Below are 19,123 nucleotides of genomic sequence, written 5' to 3' on the forward strand. Positions count from 1 at the left end.
GAAGAGGGTGAAGAGGAACAAGGTTTTAGAACTGAGAGCTGTTAGATCATAGGATGCTAAACCACAAGTGGTTATTGAGGCAGAGACTAGAACATTATTTTAATGGGGTATGTATTTGAAGATGAGGAATATGAATGGGGTCACAGGACAGAGAGTCAGCACAAGCACAGGTACTGGAGGTTGACTGGCCGGCCTCCTTCTGTGCTTTAATTTCTATCATTCTATGAAAACGCTGCTTTTATTGTGTTTGAGTCCAGGGGATGGTTTTGAAATGTTGGTGCTTAGCTTAGACATGTCCCAAACACCGACCCCACTGCCCTTTGTCCGACCTCTGTTTAGCTCAGGTTGGACTCTGCTGCCTGATTTTGACGTGTAAAGTCCAAGCACATATTAGCTCCCTCTGAGGCCCTCAGTTTAGAGTCGTCACCTTTATACACAGTTTTGAGACAATTTGTTATTTTTGGCTCGAAGAACTGTTTAAAGTATCAAAGATAAAGTATTCGTGTTCTTGATCTATTTGCATATTTTTGTTCTTTCATCTGGGTAACTTTAAATTGTACAATAAAATAGCTTTTTTTTGTTTTAGCCTGAGTTATTTATTTTTGGCAATGTGCTGTTCTTCTGCCTTTTTAAGATCAGGATTTTGTTTTTATTATTGGCTCTCGGGACATGGGCGATGCTGTCAAATGTACATTAATTGCCCATCCCTAGTCGCCCTAAAATAATGATGGTGATCCTTCTCCTTAAACTTCAACAGTCCTTGTGCGATTGCTGCTTCCATGGCGCATAGATCGAGATTTCTGTGGCTCAGTTGTCCCATCCCACAAGGAAATTGGTGTGCATGGAGGGAGGAAAGCACAGTTATAGTATTTTCAGTTGATTTGGTGGGGGGCGGGGGGGGGAGGGGGGTCGCGGAATGGGGGGAGGGGGTCGCGGAATATTTTATTTAAAGAATGTGGCATCTAGAAATCAACTTGTGTTTAGTGGAAATGTTAATATCTCACTCAAATGAGTAAGACTTCTCATGGGACAATACATTCTGCTGTTTAAAGCAGTGTTTTCCAAAACCTATTTTATTTCTTGCAACTAAAAGTAAATTAGGTGGGAACTTTAATGCAAAAATGTTGAGGTTTCTGAGGTCGGCCTTGAGAGCTAATGAAAATAGCAGGAACTTCACGTGTTAGTGCAAAACTTCAAATCAATAACCATAAATAATTACTCTTAGTGTTTGCATTTGTAAGTGTTAGCTTTAAAAAAATATATATCAATAATGAGAAGAGAAACCGGAATGTCAACTGTCTCGACTAGGTCTATATTTACTAGAGTTTAGATGAATGAGAGGGGATCTCATTGAAACGTATAAAATTCTGACAGGGTTGGATAGACTGGATGCGGGGAGGATGTTTCCCCTGACTGAGAAGTCAAGAACAAGGAGTCACAGTCTCGGGATACGGGATAGGAAATTTAGGACCGAGATGAGGAGAAATGTTTTCACTCAGAGGATGGTGAACCTGTGGAATTCTCTACCACAGAAGGCTGTGGAGGCCAAGTCACTGGATATATTTAAGAGGGAGATAGACAGATTTCTAGACAAAAAAGACATTAAGGGGTATGGGGAAAAAGCGGGAATATGGTGTTGAGATAGAGGATCAGCCATGATATTGATTGGCGTTGCAGACTCAAAGGGCTGAATGGCCTACTCATGCTCCTATTATCTATGGGCTAGACTTTCCATTTCATATCGCCCAAAGCGGACCTCTATTGCCCATTTTGACCAAAAAGTGGAAACTAGACCAGCATCATCGCTGGAAAATTAAGCCCCCAAGTCTCGGCTCGCATCGCCGAACTGATCGCTGAGGTGATCGCCCGCACATCGCCCATCCCAACTTTTGGCACTTCGCCGGGCTGATTGTTCGCCAAGAACATCGCTGGGTAATAGTTGCTTTTCCCGGGCCTTCCTCATCGAAATGGGCACTACGGATGCCATTTTGAATTTCGGAGGAAGGCAGCAAAAAAACTGCAGCTGAGATATTAGTTATTTAAGGCTATTTTACAGATAGGTCGACTCGGATTTGTACTTTATATTTCATTGTACAATTGTAGCTTAGTACATTAGGCATTTTTTACTGAAAAGTGCATTTATAACAAGTGAAAAAAATTATTGCTAGTGATGGGGCTTTCTGTGCCATTACTCGTAACTGCTCACACGCCGGTTTCTGAAAGGATCAATCAAAGAGGTGGCAGAGAAATGCGTAGACAGAGACAGAGGAGATCGAGGAGGCGAGCATACAGCCAACGAAGGTACTTGGAAAAGCAATCTTACCTCAACTTGCCTGAAAACACGTGTTTTCGGAAGGAGGTCATCGATGAGATTTGCGAGCTTGTCAAGGGGGATTTGCAGCCTTCCAGCACCAACAGAACCGGACTGTCCATTGAGGTAAAGGTTATTGCAGCACTAGCCTTCTACCCATTGGGATCCTTTCAGGCTTCAGCTGGCGACATCTGTTGTATCTCTCAGCACGCCACACACTGCTGCATTCGGCAGGTGACTGAAGCCTTTTACGCTCACAGAATGAACTTTATAAGAATATAAGAACATAAGAAATAGGAGTAGGCCATACGGCCCCTCGAGCCTGCTCCGTCATTCAATAAGATCATGGCTGATCTGATCATGGACTCAGCTCCACTTCCCTGCCCGCTCCCCATAACCCCTTATCCTCTTATTGTTTAAGAAACTGTCTATTTTTGTCTTAAATTTATTCAATGTCCCAGCTTTCACAGTTCTCTGAGGCAGCAAATTCCACAGATTTACAACCTCTGAGAGAAGAAATTTCTCATCTCTATTTTAAATGGGCGACCCCTTATTCTAAGATCATGACCTCTAGTTTTAGTCTTCCCCCATCAGTGGAAACATCCTCTCTGCGTCCACCTTGTCAAGTCCCCTCATAATCTTATACGTTTCGATAAGATCACCTCTCATTCTTCTGAATTCCAATGAGTAGAGGCCCAATCTACTCAAACTTTCCTCATGTCAACCCCATCAAGTTATAAGACGTTCGCTGAGCCCGCAGGGGGAGTCTCTGAGGCGGTCGACCTCGATGAGGACCGAGGTGAGGAGAAACTCAGAAAATTGTGAACCTGTAGAATTCTCTACCACAGAAAGTTGTTGAGGCCAGTTCGTTAGATATATTCAAAAGGGAGTTAGATGTGGCCCTTATGGCTAAAGGGATCAAGGGGTATGGAGAGAAAGCAGGAATGGGGTATTGAAGTTGCATGATCAGCCATGATCATATTGAATGGGGGTGCAGGCTCGAAGGACTGTATAGCTGTAGCAAGACTTCCCTGCTTTTATACTCCATCCCCTTTGCAATAAAAGCCAAGATTCCATTGGCCTTCCTCATCACTTGCTGTACCTGCATACTATCCTTTTGTATTTCATGCACAAGTACCCCCAGGTCCTGCTGCACTGCAGCACTTTGCAATCTTTCTCCATTTAAATAATAACTTTCTCTTTGATTTTTTTTCTGCCAAAGTGCATGACCTCACACTTTCCAACATTATACTCCATCTGCCAAATTTTTGCCTACTCACTTAGCCTGTCTATGTCCTTTTGCAGATTTTGTGTGTCCTCCTCGCACATTGCTTTTCCTCCCATCTTTGTATCTTCAGCAAACGTTACACTCAGTCCCTTCTTCCAAGTCGTTAATATAGATTGTAAATAGTTGGGGTCCCAGCACTGATCCCTGCGGCACCCGACTAGTTACTGGTTGCCAACCAGAGAATGAACCAGTTATTCCGACTCTCTGTTTTCTGTTAGTTAGCCAATTCTCTATCCGTGCTAATATATTACCCGCAGCCCTGTGAACTTTTACCTTGTGCAGTAACCTTTTATGTGGCACCTTGTCAAGTGCCTTCTGGAAGTCCAAATATGCCACATCCACCGGTTCCCCTTTATCCACCCTGTTCGTTACATCCTCAAAGAATTCCAGCAAATTTGTCAAACCTGACTTTCCCTTCATAAATCCATGCTGACTCTGTCTGACCGAATTTTGCTTTTCCAAATGTCCTGCTATTGCTTCTTTAATAATGGACTCCAACATTTTCCCAACCACAGATGTTAGGCTAACTGGTCTATAGTTTCCTGCATTTTGTCTGCCTCCTTTTTTTAAAAAAATATGGATGTTACTTTTGCAGTTTTCCAATCTGCTGAGTATCCCTATGACCAGGGAGGCATTGACCGGGAAGGCTTTGGGTTTCTCCAGAATAGCAAACTTCCACAAAGTGCAGGGAGCAATAGACTGCACTCACATCGCCCTGAAAGCATCTTTACAAAACGTGGAGGTGTTTCATAGCAGAAAGGGATTCCACTCCCTAAATGTGCAGCTTGTTGTTGACCACAGCCAACTCATTCTGACAGTTAATGCTACATTTCCTGGCAACATCCATGATGCACACATCCTACATGAGAGTGCTATCCCTGACCTGTTTGTCACAATCAGCCAGAAGGTCACGGTTGGATGGTTAGATGCAGGAAAAATGTTCCTGATGTTGGGGAATTCCAGAACCAGGGGTCACAGTCTAAGGATAAGGGGTAAGCCATTTAGGACCAAGATGAGGAGAAACTTCTTCACTCAGAATTCTGAACCTGTGGAATTCTCTACCACAGAAAGTTGTTGAGGCCAGTTCGTTAGATATATTCAAAAGGGAGTTAGATGTGGCCCTTATGGCTAAAGGGATCAAGGGGTATGGAGAGAAAGCAGACATGGGGTACTGAAGTTGCATGATCAGCCATGATCATATTGAATGGCGGTGCAGGTTCGAAGGGCCGAATGGCCTACTCCTGTACCTACTTTCTACGTTTCTATGAAAGCCACATTGCGACACCAAACATCGTCGAAGACAATTGGAATCCTAAAGCAGCGCTTCAGATGCCTGGACTACTCTGGTGGCAGCCTACAGTACCATCCTGACCAGGTCGCTGAGTTTATTGTGGTGTTTTGCATGCTACATATCCTAGCAATAAGAAGAGGACAGCAAATGCCTGATGGGGCTGCAGGTTCCACCTCCAGAAGGAGGGGAGACGGAAGAGCCAGCCGGCGAGGAGGAACAGGAGGAAGAGGAAGCCGGGGAGGACCAACCTGACGATGTAGCCATGGTCCTACCACCCCTCCCCCCCCCCCCCCCCCCCCAAGAAGAACAGTACCCCGTGGAAGTTACACGGCCGCAAAGCTATTGCGTCAGCAGCTGATAAAGGAACGTTTTGTATGAACTTACTTTGGGGATCGTTATATTTACATTTAGATTAGCAATTACGTTTATACAAAAGTTACATTTGCATTGTTACATTTTAGCCTTGTCTGCAGTGGCCTGGCCTTTGTAGTGCAGCGTTTACATTAATGCTTAACTTAAGTAATGTTATTACAAGAGAATAAAGATGTTAAATTATTCAAAATGCCTAAGTTAACTAACCTTATCAGAGAATGCACAATAATTGTTAAAATCATTAATAAAATTTATTTCAAACACCCTCCTCCCAAACCACCACCTCCCCACCCCCCCCCAAACTATGAACAAGCATTTTAAACAATTTAACATACAATGAACAATGATCTCTTCTCTCTCCTCTCTGTCTTTGCCGCCTTCCTCTCTATCCTCTCTCTTTCTCTGCCCCTCCCTGTGCCTTCTGCGCATGTGTGGATGACCCCTGACCTCCGACATATGCGCAGAAACCCGTTGCTAGGGAAGCTTTTGCCTTCCACATCGCTGGCCGTTCGGTGGGCGAACGTCACATCACCGACATTTTGGATTGCCGATTTCACATCGCCTATCGCCGAGTAGAAAATCGCTCAAAAAATAAATGGCCGATGTTCCAGTGATCAATAAGGCTAAGACGTCGTACATCGCTGGAACATCGCCCATTTGGCCAGCAAAGTGGAAAGTTATGTTTCTGTGTCTCATATATGACCACTGTACCAATTGTACCAAGCTGCATTCCTCCCTTAAAGTGATGTCGCCATCAAAAGTTTTTGGCACGGGAACCAGAGATTCCCAGGTACTAAAGCGAACCTGGAAATCTCAATTTATCCCACAAGGAAATGTTTTAATAAATTATTTTCTGTGCATATAAATGTTGGAGCAACAGTCCTGTATCTTACAATTTGCCTGTCTAATTTGAGCATCATTCTCACAATGAGGAACACGTTACCCACAGTAAGTGACCTGTCAATTTAAGACAGGATTGCTAAACCTGGAAATATTTGACTACATTTTTCTGTGGATGCAAATGCTGGAGCAGCAGTGCCCTAACTTTTCTATACTGTAATGCAAAAATGAGCTGAGGTACCTAACAAGGCAAAGTGCTAAGTTCCATGAAGAAAACCTAGCCCACATGCTGGTCTGGGAAAATGTTCAGGTATTTCAGTAAAATAATTCACAGTGAGGGTGTAGTCATTTGTTGGAATGATATTTTGAGTCTCAGGTTTTCTTGAGGTATGCAATTGGAGACTTTCTTGTTTTTAAAAAAAAACACCATGTAAAATATGTGCCAAATGGCTAGAAGATGTGTTTTTTTCTCTTTTCCCTGGCAGCTGGTGATGATTCTGCCATTCACACCTCATCTAAACTCATTTTTTGTTTCTTAACTTGTACCATTACCATCTCATTTTTGCCCATCATTCCTTTTGTCTCTTAATCTCTTCTGCCTTCCATTCTATCACAGACCTTCCCTTTTGTTTTTTCCTCCTCCTCTTCCCCCTTTCCCTGCCCCTGCACTTCCTTAAGAACCTGTTGTATCTTGAACTTTTCCGGTTCTGACAAAGGATCACAGACCTGAAACGTTAACTCTGTTTCTGTCCACAGTTGCTGCTTGATCTGCTGAGATTTCCAGCATTTTCTGTTTTTATTTCAGATTGCAGCATCCGCAGTATTTTGCTTTCGTACTAAAGCAAACATATTTGATAACATTAGAGATCATTACCATCCGTCCAGAAATGTTGGCTTTTTCCTTTTTTTTAAATTCAGAATTTTAGCAAGATTTTGATTCGAGAAGAATGTATCAGTTGAAGAAGATACTTGCCTGGCAAAATGCACCAAGTTGTGTACAATCTGTAGGGATAGTGATCCCCTCCTTTCCTCTGCTAATAAAATTGCTCTTTACAGGAATGTTAAACTGTAAGTCACCAAAAAAGGTCTGAAAATATATTGTAGTACAAAGAAGGGAGGAAAAGCAATGTATGAGAAGGACAAAAAATCTGCAAAAGGATATAGACAGGCTAAGTAAGTGGGCAAAAATTTGGCAGATGGAGTATAATGTCGGAAAGTGCGAGGTCATGCACTTTGGCAGAAAAAATCAAAGAGCAAGTTATTATTTTAAATGGAGAAAGATTGCAAAGTGCTGCAGTACAGCAGGACCTGGGGGTACTTGTGCATGAAAACACAAAAGGATAGTATGCAGATACAGCAAGTATCTTGGTATCTTGGCCTTTATTGCAAAGGGGATAGAGTATAAAAGCAGGGAAATCTTACTACAGCTATACAGGGTATTGGTGAGGCCACACCTGGAATACTGCGTGCAGTTTTGGTTTCCATATTTATGAAAGGATATACTTGCTTTGGAGGCAGTTCAGAGAAGGTTCACAAGGTTGATTCCGGGGATGAGCAGGTTGATTTATAAGGAAAGGTTGAGTGGCCTCTTTCACGTCTCCCACTCTCTCTGCCCCACCATCGCTTCAGCCATCTAAGCCCTGAGCTTTAGCATTCCCTCTCTAAACCTGTTCTCCTCTATCTCCCTCCTTCTTTAAGACACTCTTTCAAACCTACCTTTTTGACCTCCCTTTTTAGTCACCACTCCTAATATCTTCTTTGGCTCCATGTCAATGTTTGTTAAATTTTGCTTCTGTGAAGTGCCCTGGAACATTTTCCTATATTAAAGGTGCTATATAAATGCAAGTAGTTGTTATTCTGACTCTTCCATTCAGTAACAATCCAAGGTTATTTAAGTTATTATAAATCAGAGTTAGCGGCTATAACATTGTCCTCAAGTCTTATTGCCTGTGGGCGGGCTGACTGACTGTAACTATTGAATGAGCAAAATGTTATACCTGACGGAGGCTGAGATATTTAAAAATGTAGCAATTAAACAAAATCCAATTGTGCAATGGATGTTTTTGCTTAGAAATCAGTTCAGTTGATGTACAATCAAGGGGTTGTGAGTAAACAATACCTAATAATGGGGTGGAGCTTCAGGACTTGATTTATAGATTCAGTTCAAGTGATCAAATTCAAATGTTTCACTTTTTTGAAAAAGGAACCAGTTGAGAATTACTGGTTAAGATCATAATTTGGCTCTTAAATTTCAAGTGAAATTTCAGATGCTCATCCCTAGCTGTTGACTGTCGTACTCAAAGCCCCAGTACAATCATTGCATTAGTATACCTATCACTGTTGGATAACATATGTTGCACTTGCTGCTTAAAAGAGATTTCTTTGCTGACTTTATTTACATTTGTATAGGTTCCATACTATCATCGAGTGGGAACTCTTTATCTTGGTGAGGAGCGAGAAACTGAGGATGCCACAATCACAAGAAAATTACGAGAGGCTGGAGCAGTGATCATTGGTGTATCCAATATGCATGAGCTTGGTTTGGGAGTAACTGGCTGCAACGTCAACAGGTGAAGCTGCGATTATCCCTAACTTGCAACTTTGGCTTTTGCAGTTTAACTCCATAACCAAAGGACAGCTTATTTTACAATTCTGTTTCCCATGGCATAAGTATTCTAATATCTGGGGGTGTTTATAACATAGTAAAACACCCCAAGCTGCTTCGCAGAAGTGTTATGAAACAAAATTTGACACCGAGCGACTTGTGATATTAGAACAGATGACCAAAAGCTTGGTCAAAGAGGTAGGTTTTAAGGAGCGTCAGAGAGAGAGAGAGAGAGAGAGAGAGAGAGAGATGAAGACACGGCTGCCAATGATTATAATTTACTCGCTAATGTTTTATACTATAATATATGCAGCCAAAAACTATAATGCATAATATTTTTCTTTTTTTTTACATTAGCGAGACAATCATAACAATGTTATGTACTGACTATGGTAAATGGAAGATATGGAGCATGCCAGTGTTCGCCAAATTTCTACATTCTTGCTAGAAATTGACATTGCTGTAAACGATGTGGATTATTTAAATTACGTTAGTACATGAACTATGAAGGAGCGTCCTATTTATAATGTATAATATTTGGAGTATCTTAATTGAGGTTGTAGCATTTTCAAGCTTGCTCATACCATCTTTTTCAGCATTCTTGTGAGGTGCTCCAAATGTTGTCTTGTCCCTTATTGTGCTGTAGATTGGGATAAGATAGCACAGTGGTTATGTTACTGAACTAGTAACCAAGTGACTAATAATGTGGAGACATGAGTTCAAATCCCACCATGACAGCTGGGGGAATTTAAATTCAGTTCATTAAATAAATCTGGAACGAAATTAAAAAAGCTAGTATCAGTAATGGTGACCAGGATTGTCGTAGAAACCTATCTGGTTCACTAATGTCCTTTAGGGAAGGAAATCTGCTGTCCTTACTCGGTCTGGCCTAAATGTGTCTCCCAGACCCACAGCAATGTGGTTGATTCTTAACTATCATCTGAAATGGCTTAGCAAGTCACTCAGTTGCATCAACTCCTGTGTATTTACGCATCAAATGATCTTTCTGCTTCTCTTGCAATCTTATCTGTTTGGAGTTGGTCAGTTTCCGTGTCCTGTCCCCATACCCCTTTGAATTTTTCTTTTTTCAAATAATTATCCACTTCCCATTTTAAAAACACTTGTGGATTATATTTACACCACTGTTTCTGTCCTAGCAACCCTCTCCATCAATCAGTTCTCTTAATGTTTCCTTTCATTCTTCTACCCCCAATACCCCCACGATATTGGGGGTAATGTACTGACGTGGATAGAGAACTGGTTGGCAGACAGGAAGCAAAGAGTAGGAATAAACAGGTCCTTTTCAGAATGGCAGGCAGTGACTAGTGGGGTACCGCAAGGTTCAGTGCTGGGACCCCAGTATTTACAATATACATTAATGATTTAGACGAAGGAATTGAATGTAATATCTCCAAGTTTGCAGATGACACTAAGCTGGGTGGCAGTGAGAGCTGTGAGAAGGATGCTAAGAGGCTGCAGGGTGACTTGGACAGGTTAGGCGAGTAGGCAAATGCATGGCAGATGCAGTATAATGTAGATAACTGTGAGGTTATCCACTTTGGTGGCAAAAACAGGAAGGCAGAATATATGAATGGTGACACATTAGGAAAAGGGGACTTGCAACGAGACCTGGGTGTCATGGTACATCAATCATTGAAAGTTGACATGCAGGTACAGCAGGTGGTGTAGAAGACAAATGGCATGTTGGCCTTCGTAGCGAGAGAATTTGAGTATAGGAGCAGGGAGGGCTTACTGCAGTTGTACAGGGCCTTGGTGAGGCCACACCTGGAGTATTGTGTACAGTTTTGGTCTCCTAACTTGAGGAAGGACATTCTTGCTATTGAGGGAGTGCAGCGAAGATTCACCAGACTGATTCCCGGGATGGCAGGACTGACATATGAATAAAGACTGGATCGACTAGGCTTATATTCCTTGGAATTTAGAAGAATGAGAGGGGATCTCATAGAAACATTTAAAATTCTGACGGTATTGGACAGGTTAGATGCAGGAAGAATTTTCCCGATGTTGGGGAAGTCCAGAACCAGGGATCACAGTCTAAGGATAAGGGGTAAGCCATTTAGGACCGAGATGAGAAGAAACTTCTTCACTCAGAGAATTTGAACCTGTGGAATTCTCTACCACAGAAAGTTGTTGAGGCCAGTTCGTTAGATATATTCAAAAGGGAGTTAGATTGGCCCTTACGGCTAAAGGGATCAAGAGATATGGAGAGAAAGCAGGAATGGGGTACTGAAGTTGCATGATCAGCCATGATCATATTGAATGGTGGTGCAGGTTTGAAGGGCCGAATGGCCTACTCCTGCACCTATTTTCTATGTTACTATGTTTCTAGATTTAAATGAGGTTTGAGCACAGCGCAACATTTTTGCTAATCCCAAAACAACCCCGTGCAAAATTCAGTGCACTATAGAGTGGGTGGACAAGGTTCAGGACTCAACTAAATGGTCATAAACTAACCCCAGGAGATGCTACTGTGTTCACCCCTCCAGTCCAAAAAGCCTCTTCAACCACTGCTCTATGTTTTCTGCTCTTTAGCCAACTTCCTATCCGTGCTGCCACGCTCCTTTCAATATGCAGTGCCTTCATTTTAACAACAATCCTTCTCTGTAGCATCTTATCAAATGCCTTTTGAAAATCCATATACACAATATTATCAGCAGTTCCTTTATCAATACATTCCTTTATTTCCTCCAAAAATTCTATTAAAATTATCAAACACAAATTGCTTCCTGGCTGCAAGGTAATGTTGTTTGGGAACTTTTGAAATCTAATTTCTCAACCACTATCATATGTGCTTGAGCATTAAACATTCTGCACAGATCAATTTCCGCTCAAAATATTGTTGGAAGCCTGCATTTGGCAAAGGCACATTTCCTTGCAGTCTAAATGACAACTGCTACAGTTGCAACAATAAAGTATAAGGATGATGGAAAACCCTTTAGATGTTGTCATAGTGGTTTGCAAATTGTATGAGGGGAGCAATTCATGCAGGCACAACATCTCCAGATCCAGTGATACTTCAGGCTCGTTCTGCGAAGACCCAAGCTCCATACTTACAAAGTGGACCTGGGTATGTGAAAGGACATCCATCTTTAGCACCTATACTTCACTCCAGAAGCATGTCATTTGCTGCATGCTGACTTACTGACAACAACAACTGCCATGGCTCTCCTAGCTATGAAGGGCTATAGAAGTACGTTTGTTTTTAAGAGCAAGGTACATCAAAATTGATCACGTTTATGAATTGAAATGAGCTGTAATCATTCCTGAAGGGTGATATCCCATGTCTGTTTTGGCAGGCCTTGGGTGTATGTGGCTGATATAACGGGTTCTGCCCCTCCCCCCTCCCCCACACTGCAATAAATCTGTCTGCAGAGTGACTGATCGTGGTTTTGTAATGCCTTTGCTTCATGGGTTATTTGCTTAAGAATTCATAGCAACGCATTGCTATTAAGAAGTAGATGGTTTATTAACAAAGTTTAACCATCACACTACACATTACCAGTTCATCCACTAGGCTCATAACTGCATGCCTCATCGTGGATGACTGGGGCTTTATTGAGTCTTGTGAGCATCACGTGACTGGCTAAGCCATTCTCGATGCAACAGCTCTACAACTGTTTTTGTGGAAAACAATAAATAAACATTAAATCAAGTGCCCGCTTATTGAAGGGGGGACACTACAAACAGTTTACTAGTGCCTTTTTTTTGTTTTTTGTTTTTTTTTGGGTTTTTGGCACTAAAGCAAGAAATATATATACAAGTGCCCCCTATAAAAGGGGAGGGGGACACTAAAACCGGCAATAAAACAAATTAAACTTTAAAACATATAAAATCAAATTAAAATGCCGGGGATAACGATGCACTCCAGCCCCTCCGGCGCCCACCTCTCACGGAAGGCCGCGAGCGTACCAGTGGACACTGCGTGCACCATCTCCAAGGACACCCTGGCGCGGATGTACGCGCGGAAGAGAGGCAGGCAGTCAGGCTGTACGACCCCCTCGATCGCCTGCTGCCTGGACCGGCTGATGGCACCCTTGGCCGTGCCCAAGAGCAGTCCTCCAAGGAGGCCCTCGGACCTACCCACTGCAACAGCTCTACAACTCTTTTTGGGGGGGGGGGGAACAAAATAAACATTAGATCAAGTGCCACCCGATCTGGGGGACACTCCAGACACTTAACTGCCCCTTTTTTTAATAAATGTTTTTTTTTGGGTTTTTTGTGATTTTTTTGGGGGGGGGGCATTAAAACCATGTATTACAAGTGCCCCCTATAAAAGGGGAAGGGGACACTAAAAATCCGGCAATTAAAACAAATTAAACTTTAAAACATAAAATCAAATTAAAATTTGGTTGCCGGGGGTGACAATGCACTCCAGTCCCTCTGGCGCCCACCTCTCGCGGAAGGCCGCGAGCGTACCGGTGGACACCGCGTGCTCCATCTCTAGCGACACCCTGGCCCGATGTAAGCACGGAAGAGAGGCAGGCAGGCTGAACGACCGCCCGCTGCCTGGACCGGCTGATGGCACCCTTGGCTGTGCCCAGGAACAGTCCTACAAGGAGGCCTTCAGACCTACCCGCTGCAACAGCTCTACAAACCTGTGAGCATGCTTACAGGTGCAGACACACAGAGGTGAGTCGGAGGAGGTGTAGTGGAGCAAGGGACCTAACAAAGAGGAAAAAGTATGCATTTAAAATTTTCTGCTGGTGTGAAATATATTTTACAAACTGTCCTGTCATTCCAGCTATCATGGTGTTCCCAGGAACCCTTACAACCCTCGCCATTTTACTGGAGGAAGCTCCAGCGGCTCAGGGGCAGCCGTAGCCGCAGGTACGAGTTTAATTGCTCAAAGATTATGGCAACATCTGTCGCCATTTCTTAAATGGACCTTTTTAAGCCGCTTGTTTTAGTGAAGAAATAATGTATTCAGTTTTTCTGGTAGCATATTGAAGGCAGACCTCACATATCTAGTAAGATGTACAAGGAGCTGATTAAATCTCCATCTGAACTGGTGTGATGTAATTTCCTATAACAAATGTGTAGCTCCTGAAACTTTTGCTTAAGTAACCTTGGCTAGTGCATATCCAAATGAGTCATAATAAGGGTGCCCTGTATTTCAGTTTCTGGAAGGAGTATTTCTAGAAAACAAGAAAATACATACACCACTTTAGTTCCCTTTGACTTGCAGTAAAGGAACTTATTTCGGATTAATAGAAAGCAAAATGTTTTTGTTCCTTGCTCGTTTTCCCTCCGACTCACCTATCTTCATGAAGTCTTTGACTGAATCATAGAAATTTACAGCCCATTTCGGCCCATCGTATCCGCGGTGGCCGACCAAGAGCTATCCAGCCTAATCTCACATTCCATGTAAGTCCGTAGCCCTGTAGGTTACGGCACTTTACGTGCACATCCAAGTATTTTTTAAAGGACATGCTTATTAGCACTGCAAAAATGGGTACCATGCTCCACCCATTGTCTATGATTGGTCCCTTTGGAGGATAAGCCACACCCTGAAGTTTCACAGGAATGTGTAACTGGAACCGCCCATTGCAAGGTCTCACTGACTTTGCAAATTGTAACTCGATCCACTTTGACTTCCTGAAGCGACAGAGGACAGAGCTCCCCTAGAAGACAGCAAGGGCCAGCCAAAGTCCCATACCCCAGTCCAAGTACATCCCTCCCCCAGTCAAAGTACCTTACTCCCCCAGCCCAAGTGCCTTACCCCAGAGCATGTGCATGCCTCACCCCTGCCACCCCACCATAGATGGGGCAGACATTGTGTACGGATTGTTAACAGGTTTATTGTAGTGAATAGTGACAGTGTTGTGACTTCTGGATATCATCCACTCCAACGATGTCCCCTGTAGGGATTTGGAAGAATGTGATCCATCTTCCCCGAGTTCCCTCTCTCCCGTCCGATTCCCTCGCTCCCCCCGCCCATCCCTCCCCAACCGTGTTTCCTCCTTCCCCACCCCACCCAACCGTGCCTCTCCCTCGCCCCCCCTCAACCCTCTGTCTGTCTCTCTCTCTTTTTTTTTTTCCCCCCTCTCTTTCCTCCCCCCCCCCCCCCCCCCAAAGTCCAGAGGGAGGGAGAAAGAGAGAGTCCTGGGGAAGTGAAGAAGAAACGGGGGTGGGGTGCGAGGAGAGAGTCGGCGCCCAGCGACACCCTCGGGAATCAGCAGGGGAAGAAAGTCGGGGCCTTAGCGGAGTCTCGGGTCCTGCTTCTCGGCACCATGTGGAGGGAATGATTCTGGGCCGGGAGAGGAAGGGGATGGATCTTGATGGGGGCAGGGCTTGTCGCAGGTCTGTCAAAAAAAAGTGCAGTACAAATAGTTAATACCTTTTTTAAATGTGGTGAGGGTTTCTGCCTCTACCACCCTTTTCAGGCAGTGAGTTCCAGACTCCCACCACTCTTTGGGTGAAGAAATTTCCCCTCAAATCCCCTCTAAACCTCCCACCAATTACTTTAAATCTATGCCCCCTGGTTGTTGATCTGTCTGTCAAGGGAAACAGGTCCTTTCTATCCAGGCCCCTCATAATTTTATACACCTCAATCAGGTCTCCCCTCAGCCTCCTCTGTTCCAAAGAAAAAAGACCCAGCATCTCCAATCTTTCCTCATAGCTAAAATTCTCCAGTTCAGACAACATTCTTGTAAATCGCCTCTGCACCCTTTCCAGTGCAATCACATCTTTCCTGTAATGTGGTGACCAGAACTGCACACAGTACTCCAGCTGCGGCCTAACCAGTGCTTTATACAGTTCAAGCATAATGTCCTTGCTCTTGTATTCCATGCCTCAACTAATAAAGGCAAGTATTCCATATGCCTTCTTAACCAACTTATCTATCGGGCCCGCTACCTTCAGGGATCTGTGGACCTGCACTCCAAGGTCCCTTTGTTCCTCTACACTTTTCAATGTCGTACCATTTAATATTTAAGGAAATATTAGACCTCCCCAAATGCATTACCTCACACTTCTCCAGATTGAATTCCATTTGCCACTGTTCTGCCCATCAGACAAGTACATTGATATCTTCCTGCAGTCCACAGCTTTCTTCTTCATTATCAACCATGCAGCCTATTTTAGTGTCATCTACAAACCTCATAATCATACCCCCAACATTCAAGTCCAAGTCATTGATATATACCACAAAAAGCAAGGGACCCAGCACTGAGCCCTGCAGAACCCCACTGGATACAACCATACAGTCACAAAAACACCCATCAACCATTACCCTTTGCTTCCTGCCTCTGAGCCAATTTTGGATCCAACTTGCCACTTTTCCCTGGATCCCATGAACTTTTACTTTCGTGACCAGTCTGCCATGTGGGACCTTATCAGAAGCTGTTCTAAAATCCATATACACTACATCATACACACTACCCTCATTGACCCTCCTGGTTACCTCCCCTCAAAATTCAATCAAGTTAGTCAGACATGACCTCCCTTAATAAATCCATGCGGACTGTCCTTGATTAATCCATGTCTCTCCAAAGAAGATTTATCCTGTCCCTCAGGATTTTTTCCAATAATTTTGTCACCACTGAGGTTAGGCTGACTGGCCTGTAATTACTCGGTCTATCCCTTTCTCCCTTTTTAAATAAAGGTACAACATTAGCAGTCCTTCAGTCCTCTGGCACCACGCCTGTAGCCAGAGAGGTCTGGAAAATATTGGTCAGAGCCTCTGCTATTTCCTCTTTTGCTTCTCAACAGCCTGGGATACATTTCATCTGGGCCTGGGGATTTATCCACTTTCAAAGTTGCTAAGCCCCTTAATACTTTCTCTGTTTATCTCGTCTAATATTTCACACTCCTACTCCCTCATTTCAAAGTCTGCATCACCCCTCTCTTTTGTGAAAACACATGCAAAGTACTCATTATGAATCATACCCACATCTTCTTCCTTCACGCACAGATTTCCTGTATGGTCTCGAATGGGCCCTACTCTTTCTGTAGTTATCCTCTTGCTCTTAATGTATTTATAAAAAATCTTTGGGTTTTCCCTGATTTTACTTGCCAACCTTTTTTCGTGCTCTCATTTTGCTTTCCTGATATCTTTTTTAATTGCATCTCTGCACCTTGTACTCCTCCTAGAATTTCTGCAGTGTTGAGTTCTCAATAACTGTCATAAGCTTCCTTTTTTTTCTTTATCTTGCCCTGTATGTTGCTTGAATCCAGGGGGTCCTAGATTTGTTAGCCCCACTTTTTTTTAAGGGAACTTACCTGCTACTAGAACATGGTCCCATGAGTGCTGGTTGCTCTCCAGTATCTTTCCACTTGGCCATTATTCATGTTTGAACTTTGACAGAATGTGTAGATGGCATAGCTAAGCCCAATTCCACACTCATCTGATATCCCGGATACATTTCCAGCATGTATTGCTTGACGGTGATTAGGAGCAGGAACCTAGGCTGAATCTTCACCTCTCTAATTAACAGGTACTAAAATAAATTGTAGCGTTTCATCATTATCCAGTTCAGATCAGCTAATTCACCAAAGACGGAACGAACATGGGACTTTACTGGTCTGTGTATGGCTTAGCTACTGACCATATAAATTTGCTGAGCCATCAAAAGGACCTGTTATTTTTGTATATCAACACATCCTTAATTAAAAACATATTACAAGGAAGAGGATATATTAAATCTGCTTTTTTTTCAAACACTTAATTATCATAGAACTGCTCCAGCAACAAAGTTTAAAAAAAACCTCTACATAGTTTGCACTTTAATTTTCCTTGAATTTGAGGCTTTTTTTGAAAGTTTATATTTGCTTTTACTTATAAAGCACTTAGCCACAATTATCTTATTTAGAGTTAGATATTTCCCTATTTCATCTGTGATATTGCAGTCACTTTCTGTATCTTTGAGTAACTTTTGTTGACATCAGTTAAATAATTGTTCATGTGGCTTGCTTTGCACAGATTTTGTTAACATTAAGGTATAGATTTTGGTTCACAAACCTAAGCCTAGACGTTGTGGTCTCACTGTGGATTTAACCTGTAGTGACTTTTTTGTTTTCTTAAAGGTCTTTGCCCATTGGCTATTGGGAGTGATGGAGGAGGTTCGATAAGAATTCCAGCATCGTTTTGTGGTGTGGTAGGACTGAAAGGTATTTTTGTTTTGGTATGATTGTAAGCTGCACTTGCAAAGAGAAGCTCTTTATTCTTTGGGAACTTTGTGTCCATCTGCCCATAGGCCTTTGTCCATACACTTGCTACTTTAAATCAGAAATCCTTTATTGAAGTGATTCGGGTAATTGACTTCCAAACACAAAATTGCAAGTTAGGGTCCAGTATGTTGGTAAGGCTGCAGTTACCTTACAAGTGTGGCATTGATGTATAGGGAAACTGTCTACTTTGCCCCAGAATCAGGTCAGATGAAACCACCTCACACTGACTCCAAAGGGATGATTTTCTGACATTGCCCTCAGGGTCCTTGCATAATGTCAATTTGGGCATGTGCTGCATGTATTAATAATCAGAGAATCGCACTCATCATTATTTCTAATATGCACTGCTGTGGGTGAGGCTTCCTGCTGGGAGGATGAAATCTGCAAATTGCCCCTTTCAAATGCCAATGTCTTCAATTTGATGAATTTCATGAGTTCTTAGCCAGGCCATGGGACGGAGTACTGACAGAAATGTATTTAGAACATAGAAACATAGAAATCTACAGCGCAGAAGGAGGCCATTTCGGCTCATCGTGTCTGCGCCGGCCGACAAAGAGCCACACGGCCCTCGGTCAGCAGCCCTGAAGGTTACATATAAACCAATGAACAATGGTGGAAAGGTAAAGAGCATCCGATCCAACCAGTCCACCACACACACCTGCGATATCCCTTGCACCGAAACATTCCACACTCCACCCCAACCGGAGCCGTGTGATCTCCTGGGAGAGGCAAAAAAGCAGATTAAAAACCCAGGGCAACTGGGGAAAAAATTTGGGAAAATTCCTTTCTGACCCATCCAGGCGATCGAAACTAGTTCAGGAGATTACCCTGGCCGTATTCGATTCCCTGCAGTACTTACCATTGTATCTGTGCCAGCCAACAAGAGGTTATCCAGTCTAATTCCACTTACCAGCTCTAGGTCCGTAACCTTGCAGGTTACAGCACTTCAAGTATCCATCCAAACACCTTTTTAAGGGCTCAATTTTCCCCAGTGATTTGCGCCGTTTTTTTTGCAGGCTGCTCTTTGTGGCCTAAGTTGAAAAACCACAGTTTCCCCAATCAATTTGCACCAGTGTAACTCAGATAGTTACGATTTTTTAAGGCAGTTTTTTTTCCCGCCAAAGCGGGTGTAACCAGCCACCTATGCCAATTCTGGCCATTGAGGGAAGTTTGGCATGCTGAGAGTTCTGATTAGGCCAGCGTTTGTGGCCTCTCCAGAAAAACCTT

General features: G+C 43.1%; 1 protein-coding gene across 1 annotated transcript in view; it reads left to right on the forward strand.

The window, feature by feature from the left end:
* The window catches only part of LOC139276081 (uncharacterized), a 74,638-nt gene that overhangs the window by 26,402 nt on the left and 29,113 nt on the right, over window positions 1-19,123 (forward strand). The window contains exons 8-10 of the mRNA XM_070893540.1: window positions 8,512-8,672; window positions 13,470-13,555; window positions 17,753-17,836. Of these exons, the coding sequence (XP_070749641.1) occupies window positions 8,512-8,672; window positions 13,470-13,555; window positions 17,753-17,836 (331 nt within the window). The remainder of the gene's footprint in view (window positions 1-8,511; window positions 8,673-13,469; window positions 13,556-17,752; window positions 17,837-19,123) is intronic.

The sequence above is a fragment of the Pristiophorus japonicus genome, chromosome 11, assembly GCF_044704955.1.
Source record: "Pristiophorus japonicus isolate sPriJap1 chromosome 11, sPriJap1.hap1, whole genome shotgun sequence".
Classification (NCBI taxonomy): domain Eukaryota; kingdom Metazoa; phylum Chordata; class Chondrichthyes; family Pristiophoridae; genus Pristiophorus; species Pristiophorus japonicus.